General features: G+C 40.3%; 1 protein-coding gene across 3 annotated transcripts; it reads right to left on the bottom strand.

Moving 5' to 3' along the window:
• Positions 1-16: 16 nt before the first annotated feature.
• On the bottom strand, positions 17-13,717 carry hrasa (HRas proto-oncogene, GTPase a). 3 transcript variants are annotated; one of them, XR_009715054.1, is made up of 7 exons: positions 13,456-13,716; positions 7,237-7,423; positions 5,445-5,623; positions 4,255-4,414; positions 3,502-3,626; positions 2,464-2,732; positions 17-2,391 (listed from the first exon to the last, which is right to left on the bottom strand). XR_009715054.1 is itself a non-coding variant. In XM_061284337.1 (6 exons), exons 2-5 carry the CDS (start codon positions 7,345-7,347, stop codon positions 3,507-3,509), a joined length of 570 nt encoding a protein of 189 aa, XP_061140321.1. In that variant the 5' UTR covers positions 7,348-7,423; positions 13,374-13,717; the 3' UTR covers positions 17-2,732; positions 3,502-3,506. The 3 variants fall into 3 exon arrangements, 2 of the variants coding, with proteins under 2 accessions (XP_061140321.1, XP_061140320.1); XM_061284337.1 differs by having other exon boundaries at positions 17-2,732; positions 13,374-13,717; XM_061284336.1 differs by having other exon boundaries at positions 17-2,732.
• Positions 13,718-13,993: the final 276 nt, after the last annotated feature.

The raw sequence follows: 13,993 nt of genomic DNA on the forward strand, positions 1-13,993 counted from the left end.
AATGACAAGACTATCATAACATAACATAACATAACATGTTTATCATAACATCTTTATTCCTGCCCTGCAACACATTTGACATTTTTAAAGAGTACATCTTAAATAGCTAAAGAGCCAACACTTTTTATAACTTCCAAACACACTTTCATTCAATAGTGTTCAAGGGAGAGAGAAGCCCTTGATACAATTATAAGTAGAGAAGTCCTAACCTCTACAGGTCTGTACAAGTCATTTTGTACATGTATTCTCGGGGTTACTGGCTAAGTATCCATGCGGCAACGATATGAGACATTCTAAGACGATGAGAATTTATGCATAGATTTGTGGAGTTGTGGCATTATTATGGATTTGCTATACAGTATAAAGTTGGACAGGGCAACAACAAGCATTTCGGACGAGACAAAGGTTCCATCAAAATGTTTCAGAACAACAGTTTGAACCAAATTAATTTTAAACAGACTTTTAGCTGAAAACTTTCAGATGACACATTCACAGTTCATAACCCTTCATTCGAGCAAAAATGAATGGTTAATAATTACTTAGCTTTCGCACTGTAGCACGGTTGTTCCTGCTATTTGTGACTTGTCCTTTGTAGCGGGAAAAAAACCTGACCTCACCTCCAATGTAAATTGAAAGCAGTTTTATGTTTACTCTGGATATGAGTGGGATTCATAAACCAATAGACAATAAATGTAACTAACTAAACTAACTAAATGTAATCAAGCAAGAGTGAGGCAATTTGGCTTTTATTGGCTATACACTACCAAAAAATTCATTCTTTTAGACACACTTCAAAATGTTGCAGTTTTACCTTCAGGATCTGTACAGCGCATGCCATAACCCAATGCTTTTTCGGTAGTTGCACACAAAGTAAACAGACCAAACTTCTCCTGTGCATATGGAATAAGCTACAAAGTAGAAACAGGTAAGCGCAGTCTTCTGAATAAAGTAGCAAATGAATGCAGCAGTCGAAGACGCAAGCGAGTTAACACTTGAGAAACACAGCGACGCACCTCATGATCCAGCATTCGTTACACATATTAGTCACTCACATTCATGTACAACACACATTTTGAGGTTTTTGAGGGTAGTGGAGTGTGTGGGAAGTTTCAGCATTCTAATGTGGGTGTTACACATCGCAAAGGGTTACACTTAAAAAAAAAACAACAACTCTGTATTGGGGTTAAGAAGCAGATTAAAAAGCATGTTAAAAGCGCATGAAACGATAATAGAAAGTTGTTTTCAAAAGAAAACTGTATCTCCACCTAAAACCTGTAACCGTGCAAGCATAGCATGTTGCTCTTATGATATAGGCAAATGTCTCCAGCTGTAGCACTGTGCAAAAGCACTGTACCCTCCCTTGCTTCCAGTGCAATGTGGATTTAACAGATATAAATCCTACTATACCCACACCAATATACTGTACAGTAACCATTGCTGTTAATAAGCTATGATTATTATTATCATCATCGTCACCATCACTATTATTCCACATAAACAATTTTACCAAAGAATGTAAGGCAGCTGCATTCAGAACCAAAATGTATTCCTCTCTCCAAAAAAAGGCAATTCAGTACGTATCTTGACACTTGTGATACAGTTCAAGATTTATATTGGAGTGGAATGTTTTGATTTGTTTTGATTCAGTGTGATTACAATTCATTGTGGTACGGCTGAGGTTGAGATGATGCAATGAGTTTCTTGTCATATTACAATAGGAATAAACTTGTCAGTAGGTAAGTGTAAAAGCCGTCTTTCCTTCCAAGACAAATCTCTCCAATCAAAGATGATTCGATACGTATATCTATATACAGTATTTTGAAGTGGAACAATTCAATTCGGCCTGATTCGATGCACTCATCTTTTAAATCAAAACCAATTCATTTTTTTTAATAACCCCTCAAAACTATTTTTTTTAATAACCCCTAGAATATATACAGGAGGGGTAGTATCACATCAATACAATAAGTGTCAACATGATTGTATTTTTGTACGGACGTACGTTTTCTTTTTTTCATTACTGTAAATCTATGGGCAAGTCATGAAAAATGTTGAGCTCTTTTAACTCACTCAGTTGAGCTCAATATTTTTTTTTTTAATGATCCACCCGCTAAATATGTTCCAGTTCAAAACCAAAATGCACATCTTTTACAACAAGGCTAACTGTTAAAACAACAGCAACACATTCTACAAATTCCCAAGTCAGCCTTCACCTTTAAAGGGAGGTAGTTGGATTTTTATTTTTATTTTTTTAAGTGGGTTACACGAGTGGTTATAGAGCAAACAAATGTCCAATGCCTACCCAAGACCAGTGCAGTGGATTGAGTATTTCAGGGTGAGCTGCAAGAGGGTTGGGGATTCAAGGCTCTCCCTATAGGACCAGTGTAGAGACTGAAAACAATAAGTTAGTTACCCAGCAAGACCACGTTGGAGTTGATTATAGTGATTCGTGGTTTTGCTCACCTGTCGACATGAAGCGCGCAAAAAAAAAAAAAAAAAAAAAAAAAAAAAAAGGGGAGAGGGCTGGCCAAGCTTGCTCAGGTAGCCACGCAGGCAATAGTCAGTCCAAATCCTTCTTTCCATAAAAACGGCTCTGGTTCAGGTTCTTCTCAAGAGACAAAAAAATTGCAACCATTTATTTAACTTTCATCATTCAGTTTTTTCATTCTATTTTCAAGTCCATCCTGCGACGTCTTGTGCTGTAGGATTTCTTTCCAAGCTGTGAAGGAGACCTGAGGGAAAAAGATGGCACGATGCAAAAGTATGAATTTATTACACTCTAAATGGAAATACTAGCGCAGTTGCGTCAACACTCTACAGGAGGTCCTAGTTTGTAGCCTGATGTATTTGTATTATAGACTTTAGGTGCACAAACAGGTACACAACTTAAGTCAAATTAAAGAGACATCAAACTGCGGCTGTGGCTCAGGAGGTAGTGCGTGATATCCAATAATCAGCTGTTGGAATCCCGCTCTGTCCGAGTTATTGTGTCCTTGTGGATAATACGTAGTTTACCCACACCAGAATGTGAACGCGCAAGTACTTGAATAACTATTGCGGGCGCTTTGCTCGTGTGACAGAAAAGCATCTTATAAATTGGATGCAATCACATTATTATTTTTTATAAAGAAACCTGGTGTGAATTGCAAAAATACAATAACACAGTTGCCCTACTGTCAGGTAATTTAATCCAAAAAACAGTTATATTCTCTTAAAGTACATAATGTAAAATTACCACCCCACCCACTGTTATCCCATGGTAGTATACTGTAATTTACAATTCAATACTATACAGTTAAACTGCAGTGGGTGAATTGTAAAATAACAGTAAATTACTAGTGTTGTGCTGCAAGACAGTTGGTGTTTTTTCCTTTTTTTTACAGTGACAAAAAACACTTATTGGCTACGTTCGCAATCATTTGCAAGCATTTGCAAGCATTTGCAAGCATTTATCGCTCAGTGAGGTGTGGGCTTCAAAATTAAAATCAAAAGTAGTCTCACCTTCATCACGATACCACACAGCGACAGCTCATACAGTCCTGACCACTCTCATCTGGCGGATTCAACTTCCTCAGCTTGTGTTGCCTAATTTCCCTGACCAGTGTGTAGAAAGCATCCTCTACTCCCTGTGAATACAAATAGTGAGACGGAAATGAGCTGTTCTTGTTGTATGTTTATGTCAACCTGTTCAAGTTTCCATGATTAATCAACGGGTCAAAATATAGAGCTGTTGAATTCTTTAACTAAGAGAGTTGCACAACAAACACTGCCCCCCCCCCCCCCAAAGGGAGAGCAAAGCCTTCAGGAGAGCACATCGTGGAGACATGTGACAAAGTTACCATGGCAATCACCTCAACTGTTCTTCATCAAGATAGCAATGAAAAAATGGCCCATTTAATTCTTTGTACTGCCTCCATTTGAATGGCAGACTGGCTGCCAGTTCATTGATGAATAGCTTAAATTTGTATGAAGATGCCTATAACGTTTTATCGCTACCTTTGAGTCCTTTCAAATGGGTTTCTGCTCTCCAGTCAAGGTAACTTGGTTATGAGTCACTGACCCCAGCACAACACAGCGATAAAATCTCAACAGATTTAACAGCAGTCAATGCATGACATGAACATATTTTTTGCACAATTAATTTCTAGGCTGAGAAAACGTTTTAGAATCTCCCAAAACAATAAAACAGATAAATGTGGGGGGGGTTTAACGGCATGGCTATTATTTGAGCTCAAGCGTCATCGCATGATGTACCTGTCGTGTCTTAGCGGAGGTTTCAATGTAAGGGATGCCATAGGAGCGTGCGAGTTCCTGGGCTTGCCTTGTGTCCACCGTACGTGCAGGGAGGTCACATTTGTTGCCCACAAGCACCATGGGAACATCATCCGAGTCCTTTACGCGTTTAATCTGTTCTCTGTAGGTCGCACACAAAACAAAATGGAGACGTCATTAAACATGAGCAGTCTTAAGTTGTTTCTCGACTTGCCCCAGCAATGCAATGTTAAATCAAAGTGCCACACCCCTCATCAGAGAATTCGTCGGCTTAGTATACTGTAAACAGCAGCTGTTTCACCACTGTAAAGTCAAACATCCAGAGAGCACTAGGACCTTGAGGAAGATCCAGTTCCCTGGTGGTGCAGGGGACTGCTGAACTACTGAAGCAGGGAGCATGCTGGGGGGTGGGGGGTGGAGATGGACGACAGGCAGGCGGCAAAGAGCATTACCTCATTGCTACAGCAGCCAGCAGTGAAAAGAAACTGACAGAGAGGAGGGTGTCTGATCAATCTATGTACTCCTTCCCCCCCAGTTACAGTGCAGCAGGACACATCCACATGAATCAAAGCTAGACCATCTGCCATCAACACCCCTAATGCTGTTTACCTTGTTATAAGCCCAATGACGTAGGTGTTTGACACACACAACATAAACCTATTTCATATACAATATTCAAATAGTAAGAGCTACAGTCCTGACCAGTGTTGTGTTGCAACAATGGGAGCAGTACTAAAATCATCTGTCAAAAATGATTCACTTTGAATTTTTTTTTTTTTTTTTTTTTGCACTTTGACTAATTGAATGAAGGGAGAGTTATCAAAGATATATATTGCCTTGTTTACTTGGCATGTCGCAAATTCAAAGAAGATACAGGAAACTCCTCTCATCCTTCCTCTCGCTTCCTCTCTTTCATTCTCCAGCCTTGGGAGCCCCATGGCCAGCTTCCCTATGAATCAGGATTGATGTCATTGGCATGGTGCTGTAATCCTACAGTTGGGGCTAAGCATTCTTTAGCCGTGTTAAATGCCTGCCATCTCCTAACCACTGCAGAGAGCTGGCACACACATAGTGGCAACACATGCCGCTCCCTTTGGACTGTCTAGCACAGTGCCCATAGACATGCCGAAATCCAAGGCCACCATTTTCCCACACTTGTCATTTTGCCATACCTGTATTGATGAATGTCTTCAAAGGATTTTGTGTTGTTGATTGCAAACACGCAGAGGAATCCCTCTCCCGTCCTCATGTACTGGTCCCTCATTGCGCTGTATTCCTCCTGACCTGCAGTATCCAGGATGTCCAGCAGGCAGGTCTCTCCGTCAATCACAACCTGTTTCCTGTACGAGTCCTGCAAAGCAAATATAAGAGATACCATTTCATAAAGCAAGGCCTTTTCTGGCCCCTCAAAAGACCTGGTCTCTAAAGTCGCATGAAAGTTTGCAAATGTCCCTAGCATTTTTTGTGACACCTCATAGCGGTAAATCAGTTTTGCTTTTTCTTGTCTTTTTTTGCAACAGGTATTCCAAAATGTGGGCCAGCGTCAGGTGTTTATCGAAAATGATTGAGATACTAAGTGAAGTATTATACGCATCATCAATAAAACCTCTTCCACAGCTGCCACCTAAATTGACATTTTCCCAGATTATTTCCATCTTGCTGCCCTGTGTACTGATTCAAGATGAGGATTTGATGTTGCCCCGGGAATTCGTTGGCTTCCATAAAAAAATCAGCGCCATAACAGTTGGAACGCCACCAGTCGGGTCCAGAGTATTTTTACACTCAAAACTCAAAGCCTATGACATTATCCATTGAAAACCATTGTCGCTGACACGCTGATGTCGTAACACATCTAAGTATTCTTCTATGGCCTGCACTGATCCATGCAGCCGAAAGCAACTAAAGTGAACCATCACAAAAAATGAAATGACGCTTGCAATGTTGTGTCCAGGCGATCTTTGCGTTTCTCGATGTGCGCAAGTTTAAGGGGTAAGCCACAACTCCTGTGTGAATGCACACTTTGTACATGGCAATTTCACACTTTGGCGAGTTCGAGCTGAGATGCACAGGCAAATAAGTCCCAACTCTATACTCTACTGTTACTCCTCTGTTGCGCCAATTAGCCGGGAATGCAGTGCGAAAACAGCTGTGGTAAGGTACAGTGTCTTGTTTTAAGATTGTGATATCAACGGTAGGTCATTTTTTCTTTCTTTTACTCTTGCGTTAGTTAAAAAAAAAAAAAAAGTTCAAATATTATCTTCAAATGGACTAGTTATACGGGTGTTTTATAGAGAGTTTGAGGTTTGCTTTTGAATTCGAACAAATTGTCAGTCGTTCCAGAACAGATTGTGATGTGTATGGTATTTTAAAGCTCTTTTAAAGACAACTTTTTAAATTGATGTGGCGACGTAAAAAGCTCTGTAATTTCCCATTGGACTTAACCAGTCACCGATAATTTCTCTGTCTAATATCATCTCATACAAACACCACAATCAAAGAACCAAGTCCGTATTTAGCCCTCCAATGTGCAGCCACAAAAACATGGGAGTGCCTTCCCTTTGTTTATTAGAGCATAGGAGCCAGGAATGCAAATACACAAAAAGGACATTGTCTGGCCAGAGGCAGGCGTGGTGAGAAAAGAGAACAAAAATGGGAGAGAACGAGGGTGGGGGGAACCAAAACCTTACAAGCAAGCATGGAAATTACTTTTCGAATATGTCTGATACCTATGTAAGGGGGTTGTACTCACGCTAACATTGGATAGTTAATAATTTCAGACACAACCCGCGAGTCTACACAATTTTTATGAATTCATAAGAAAAGTAAATGTTAAAGAACAGCAGGGACATGATAGTGACTTCATATTAAATGGTTTTGCGTGTTCACTTTTTACCCAAGATTCCAATAGGGCTGGAGCGGGAATATATACAATGTAATGGGGAAAAAAAAGAAAGATTGTTGTACCTCTATGGTGGGGTCATATTCATCCACAAAGTGGTTCTGGATGAGTTGGATGGTGAGTGCACTCTTGCCCACGCCTCCAGCGCCCACCACCACCAGCTTGTACTCTGTCATCTTTCCCGATGCGGCTCACACACACATACACACACATACACACGCACACCCACACACACACACACTGCTGCTGCAGCTGTAGAGAAGAAAAGCAAGCAGAGACAGGCTGCCATTTAGAAAACTGACAAACCCAAAGCACATGAGCATTCAAAATGTTTAAACACACTTTTAGATATGCTCTATGATCAGGGACAGAAAGAAAGCAGATGTTACTATTAGAATTCAATGATGAGAGCGAGAATAGAGAGGGGCTGTGTTAGGATCCTCACAGGGGAATGTAAAAAATGTGCTGAAGGTACTCAGCGTTCGGCTCTCCCGCTCACTCTGAGAGGACAGAAAAAGAAACGTGACATAGGGAGATGTCTAGGCTACACGTTCCCGAGGGGCAGCTTTGCCAAAACCTGGGATCATGTCTGAGTGTTTGTTGTCATTTACTACACAGCATGTTCTGACTTTTACCTCTAGTTTCTAATTTGGGAAATTTTAAATGGGGACAGTGAAGGGCTAACTCATTTATGAAGCTGCCAAAAAAAAAACATTTGTCTAGTGTTGAAAAAAAAATGATGTCAAGTACCTCCAAGCACAGATAATTTTAAAGAAGTTTGTACAAATTTACAACCTGACTTTGGTGTATTTACTGTATTTCTACTGTGATAATCAAAATATGCTCTCCCATTGGGCTGACTTTTTCTAATTTAACAATGTGGCCAGACAAGACAAATTTCTTGCTGTTGGGATGAAATTAAAGGATAAACAAAGCAGTCACAGGGGCGTAGCTGTCACATGCAATGCAAACGTGGACCGTAATTTCCGGACTATAAAATGCACCTACATATAAACCACATCAGCTAAAATTAGGGGAAAATCCTGCTTTGTTCATACAATATAAGACGCACCAAACTATAAGTTCTATGTGCTTTAAATGAAATGTCCTCATTTCCAATTCTTGTATTACTAAAACACGAACCTACTAAGTCTGTACCCTGCAAATGACCTGAAAACAGACCAGTGGCAGGCATGATGGTACATGATGAGTCAGCGCCACGGTGACGCTTCCATGGAGGTTTAGCAAGATTACATCAGATGCAAGTTGGGGCTAGTAATCCATGGCCAACCGCACACTTTCATTCTGCCAGAGGCTCCTAGCAACCCTATGGTTACAATCACAATTTCACATACTGAGCATAATGATGATAATATGTGACAAGGCAATATCGTCATGGGATAATGTCTCACTAAAATTTACAAGAGGAAAATCACTGTGAATCTCGCCAACATTTAGGGTGCAGCTTCCTTCTTTTTTTTTTAATGACAGCCTCAGATCCCATCTTGATAAGCAGTTCGATAAAAAAGTAAAGCCCCCTTAGAAAATTGTTATTGTATTGCATAGTATCCCTTCTATAATGTTTAAGATTATCAAGCAAATACAAAGATCAGAAAAAGACAACTCAATCACTGATAAATTGTAGTATTGAAATAATTACCGTAATTTTCGGACTATAAGTCGCACCGGAGTATAAGTCGCACCAGCCATAAAATGCCCCAAAAAGTGAAAAAAAAACCCATATATATGTATATAAGTCGCTCCTGAATATAAGTCGCCCCCCCCCACCCAAACTATTAAAAAAAACGCGACTTATAGTCCGAAAATTACGGTAATTAGAAAGTAATTAATAAAGAATGCAACTTTTCAAAGCTATCTGACCCAGTGCTTTGCTGGATTTTCATCTACATTATTGGCTATATTATTATTATTATTATTAATACGTTTTAATCAGAATTTTGAATGTTATCCCATTTATGAATATGACGTTAACCCAACGTCAAGCCCATAATTATCATGTCGCTAATTATTGAGCAACCCTAAGAATACGTATGGAGCAGCTCTGGTAGCTAAAGTGCCTCAGGTTGGACAATGAGTATTTGATTTCACAACAAATGAATAATTGCATGATTTTACATGTGTATAAAACAAAAATACATTCATAATCTTAATGTTACTATGTTACACAGCTGGAGGGAACATCAAGTTGATTTCCAATAATTTACAAAGCGAGGGCCCGTGTATAATTCCATACATGCCGTGTTGAATATATCTACCTTCTTATAAAATATAATACTATATGTATGTGCCTTTGAGTGGTGTGTCTTTAATAACCTCTTTGTCAAGCACGCTAAGATTAGCCATCCCTTGCTCAGTGATGTTAATGATTGACTGAAAGGCAGACTCCATAACTAAGGACATAGCCATTAGCTGCAGCAATAGATCCTGACATGACTAAACTGTTGCTGAGCCTTGCAGGAACAGGTGGCTCTGAGCATTGGAACCAATGTCAGCGAAGGCCTCCTTCATGGAACACGCTGGAATAACAGCAATCCGTCTGACCCTCTAAGCCTCAAGCTTTTGGCTATTTTCATGACAAAACTGTCATACAGTTAAACGTAAATGTTATTTCAATGGTAAATAAAACACGATCGTATGGGATTGCATTGTCAAAGGAATCCAACGTGTCATTTTGAAAGTCTAGAGTCAAGAATTGAGATCAGAGAAAACATGCACCAGAAGGGTGGGAAAGGAAGGCAACATGTCAGAAATCAAGGCATTGTAGATTGCATGCCAAATATGCTGGAGGCACCGTTACGGCATGGGACCGTCTGGCTGCCAACGGAACTGGATCGTCACTAATGTTTATTGATGAGGCGTCTGCTGATAGAAGCAGGAGTTGTGTGGAGAAATGTAACTGCTGGAACGCCTGTAGGCTCAGGTAAACATACCTTAAGATGTGTACACTACTGTAGCTTTGTTTTCATTTAAAAACAGTCACAAAGATTTGCTATCTTTTATCTAAGACTAAAACTACGTCGAAACTACGGAACTGCGGCAAGGTGGCACAATATGCACGAACAGTGAGATCACAAACAGAATTGACACAAATGGTTATGCATACGTACCACACAGGATCGAAAGTGCACACCTGCCTAATGGATGTAACTGACAGTTGAAATTGAAAATTCAACAGTGCCGTGAATGCTGCTGGCACATTGGAGGCAGGAAACCAGACAGCCTTGCCATTGCCTCTCAAACTAGGCCATGTGAGCCGCTGATAAATAATCCACACATGAAGATGAATAGAAAACTTCATCATGCTTAAAGATGCTATTGCTTTCTTCAAGTCACTTGTCAGTATTGGGCTTACACTGAGCTGCTGCTTGGGCTTATGTATCAATAGATTGATGATGGGCACATCAAAATCTTTGCGTGGCTCGGCCGGAGGAAGGATAACTAGTATGTCTGTGGTTGGAGGTTTTCGTATAACTTGCCACCTCCAGCCTGGGAAATTAACAGTTGGTTTGGAAACCCTAGACCCCTGCCTGAGCCGAGAGGATAATCTTACATGACAGTTTAAGGTGGGCGCAAATGAAGGGAACTGATGGGCAGTCTTGGACGTGAATTCAGGATTATTGCAAAACAAAAAAGACACCGCAATAGAAAAAAAAAAACGTGTTTCCCAACTTTTAAACCAACTTTCTGCTCAGCTTTTTCTAGGACATCCGTAAATATAGACAGTACAGTATTTCAGCACTAGTCAAGACAACTTGTGTGAAAAGTATAGTGCAATCTTTCCTAGTATAATTTCTACTGTCAATTTAAGTGCTTAATTGGTTAAAGAATCCATACCGGCAGAGCCACAAGTCTACTGCCGAGATAATTGATATTTAGTGGAGCGTTGATGGTAAGGAGACCCTCCCAAGGGAGGTATCACAATCCAATACAAGGCTCCAGGACAGCTCGCTACACCCACCCACTACAATGACATCATCCTCCTAAACGGCATCCAAACAAGTGTTGACTGGCAGATGAGCCAGTCAACTATCTCAATTCTGCTTTCTGAGGCTCTAAAACAAGTTTGACCATTCCAGAAGGACTAGGTATTCCATTGTAGCCTAATGTACATTTTTAGAAAATGCTCATGTAAAGTATGCCTAACAATGCTGAATTATTCATTCTTCAGCCAAGTGGAAGACTGACCAAAAACGCAGAGCACAGTAAAGGAAAAACCCTCCATTTTGCATTTTCAAACAAGTGCCATCTCAACAGTTTCTCTCCTAAAGATTTTGTGTGCAGGTGACCTTTTCCCGGCGAGGGTCATTCTCTGGGCAGCTGGAGCAGAGTGAGACCATGCAGGCAGCAGCAGAGATGAAAAGGCCAGCTGACCTCCACAAAGCACAATTGGCTATAGGAGCCAAGTGGCTTATCATCAGACACAGAATGCTGTTAAATTCACTGCTTGGTAATTCTTGCAAGCAAGGGACTGGGTCACCATTAGAGAAACACAGAAGGTCCCTAAAATAATTAAAATCTGTCTAAGCTGATTTAAATGTATTGCATCGACGAATAGGAGAAAGGAAGGGAGGAAGGGATTGTGCTAGTAGTAAAAGAAGAAGAAGCAGTAAGTAGTATGAGGTAGCAAAGGGTAGAAGTCAGGTTTCCTTGTCATTTTAGGGCTTTGCAATTAATTTAAATAAAATGACAATAACGGTTATTACACTCCACAATTACAAAGTTGGCATGATATTAAAAAAAAAACTATTAATACTGTAATATGCATTAACAGCCAATGAACTATGTTTATTTATACAAGGGAATCATATTTGAATTTAAATATTGAATCATTTATAAACTACTTTTTTTTTTTTTTAAACGACCAATTTTATCAATGTTGCTTGGTCCAAAAGAAACTTAGATAATTATTGCGTTCCAAAGAAATGTGTTTGTTTTAATATTTTTTACGTTTAAACATTTTCTTGTTTTGCACCAAAAAATAACTGATCGTTTCAACAACTGTGAATTAAATTATTACCAAAATAATCATGAATAATATATATATTTTAATGCAAGCATTAGCCCAAATTTGTACTCTGGTGAATTACTGCAGGGACATTTTATAACAACACTCAACACAACCAGTTAAGTCAAATAGCAAAATAGTTGTTTGTGGCAAGTCTACTCTATAGTGCACTCTATTTCGCCATAAACCTGCAACTGTCTGGCAAACAGTTCAGGGTGCAGTCTGCTCCAGCACCTCCCTGCGACCCTGACCAGGATAAAGCGATGTTGAAAATGGATGGATGGATGGATGGATGGATGGATGGATGGATGGATGGATGGATGGATGGATGGATGGATGGATGGATGGATGGATGGATGGATGGATGGATGGATGGATGGATGGATGGATGGATGGATGGATGGATGGATGGGGTTGGATAGATAGATAGATAGATAGATAGATAGATAGATAGATAGATAGATAGATAGATAGATAGATAGATAGATAGATAGATAGATAGATAGATAGATAGATAGATAGATAGATAGATAGATAGATAGATAGATAGATAGATAGATAGATAGATAGACCAAACAGCGATCAGAACGATGCAGTGCACTGCAAATCACTGCAAACGGTAACGAAAATAATCATTGTTATGAATACCAAAGTGACAGTGTCAATCAAATCAAATCTCGGCATTATGTACATCAGGGCGGATGTTTATGATGCAGCACTTGCTGTATATAAAACTTCCGCAGTGATACATTTGCAGTTTTCCCACGGTGGAGCAGGGTGTCTCCCTTCTGGTGGCCCCTGTTAGCGACGACAGTAGTCTCGTTTATTTGTATTTCTTTCACAATGCAGTCAGTTAAGCTGTGCAGGCATTTGAATGACTCCGTGTTCTGTTTTATGGGCAACAGAGACATCCAGTCACCCCCTCCCAAGTTAAATACTGCTCAGGGGTCGTTGTTCGGAATGATAATGGCACATGTATTATTTATTAGGAACACACACGTCTCTCGAACTAAATTCACGCGTGTAAATGGAAAAGCGTCCTGGTTGTCAATTAAACCCTCACCATTGCTAGCTAACGTGTAACTGTGGGCACCAAGACACAACACGGCGTGCAAAGGCGCACAAGATCGTAATTAACATCTTTCGGAGACTGGAACGTGTTTGCTTCATACTTACAACAAGCGGGCTGCAATTAGCGATTTTTCCTATGCCGGAGGAGAGAGGTTAAAAAAGGGGAAAAATAAAATAAGATGCTCACACTCAAGTTCCTTCTTCAACTGAATATCTCCAAACAGTTTTCGCACCGTTTCCGGTCGTCTTCAAATCATCGAATTTTTATTATTTGCCACGAACGCTTCACTTTTCCTAAATAGCACCGATCGACTTGGAGGCACTCATTGGTTAGACCGAAATGTGTCCTCATCGAACAATGTGGCTCCAGTGTGAGAGCAGGGGAGAGGATGAGGAGTGGGCAATGGGGAGTGCGTGTAGCCCACGCCCAGCGCAGACCCACGCAGAACCGCCCCGATGTGCACGCGCCGTGCCCGTCTGTCGCGCCCTCGTGGCGCGTTCACGCACAAATAACAGAAGAAAAAAAATACGTTGTTCTGAGCATATTGTCGATTACATTTCAGAGAAGAATTTATTGTCTTTGCATCCAAGTAAGCTCCTTGTCGGTTTCATGCGGCGAAGAGGCTTTGTGTATGATGATTACCCCCCCCCCCCACACACACACACACACACACACACATACACACACGTACACACAAAAACTTTGAATGAGTATAAATACGACA

The sequence above is a fragment of the Syngnathus typhle genome, linkage group LG7 (genome assembly GCF_033458585.1).
Source record: "Syngnathus typhle isolate RoL2023-S1 ecotype Sweden linkage group LG7, RoL_Styp_1.0, whole genome shotgun sequence".
Taxonomy (NCBI): Eukaryota; Metazoa; Chordata; class Actinopteri; order Syngnathiformes; family Syngnathidae; genus Syngnathus; species Syngnathus typhle.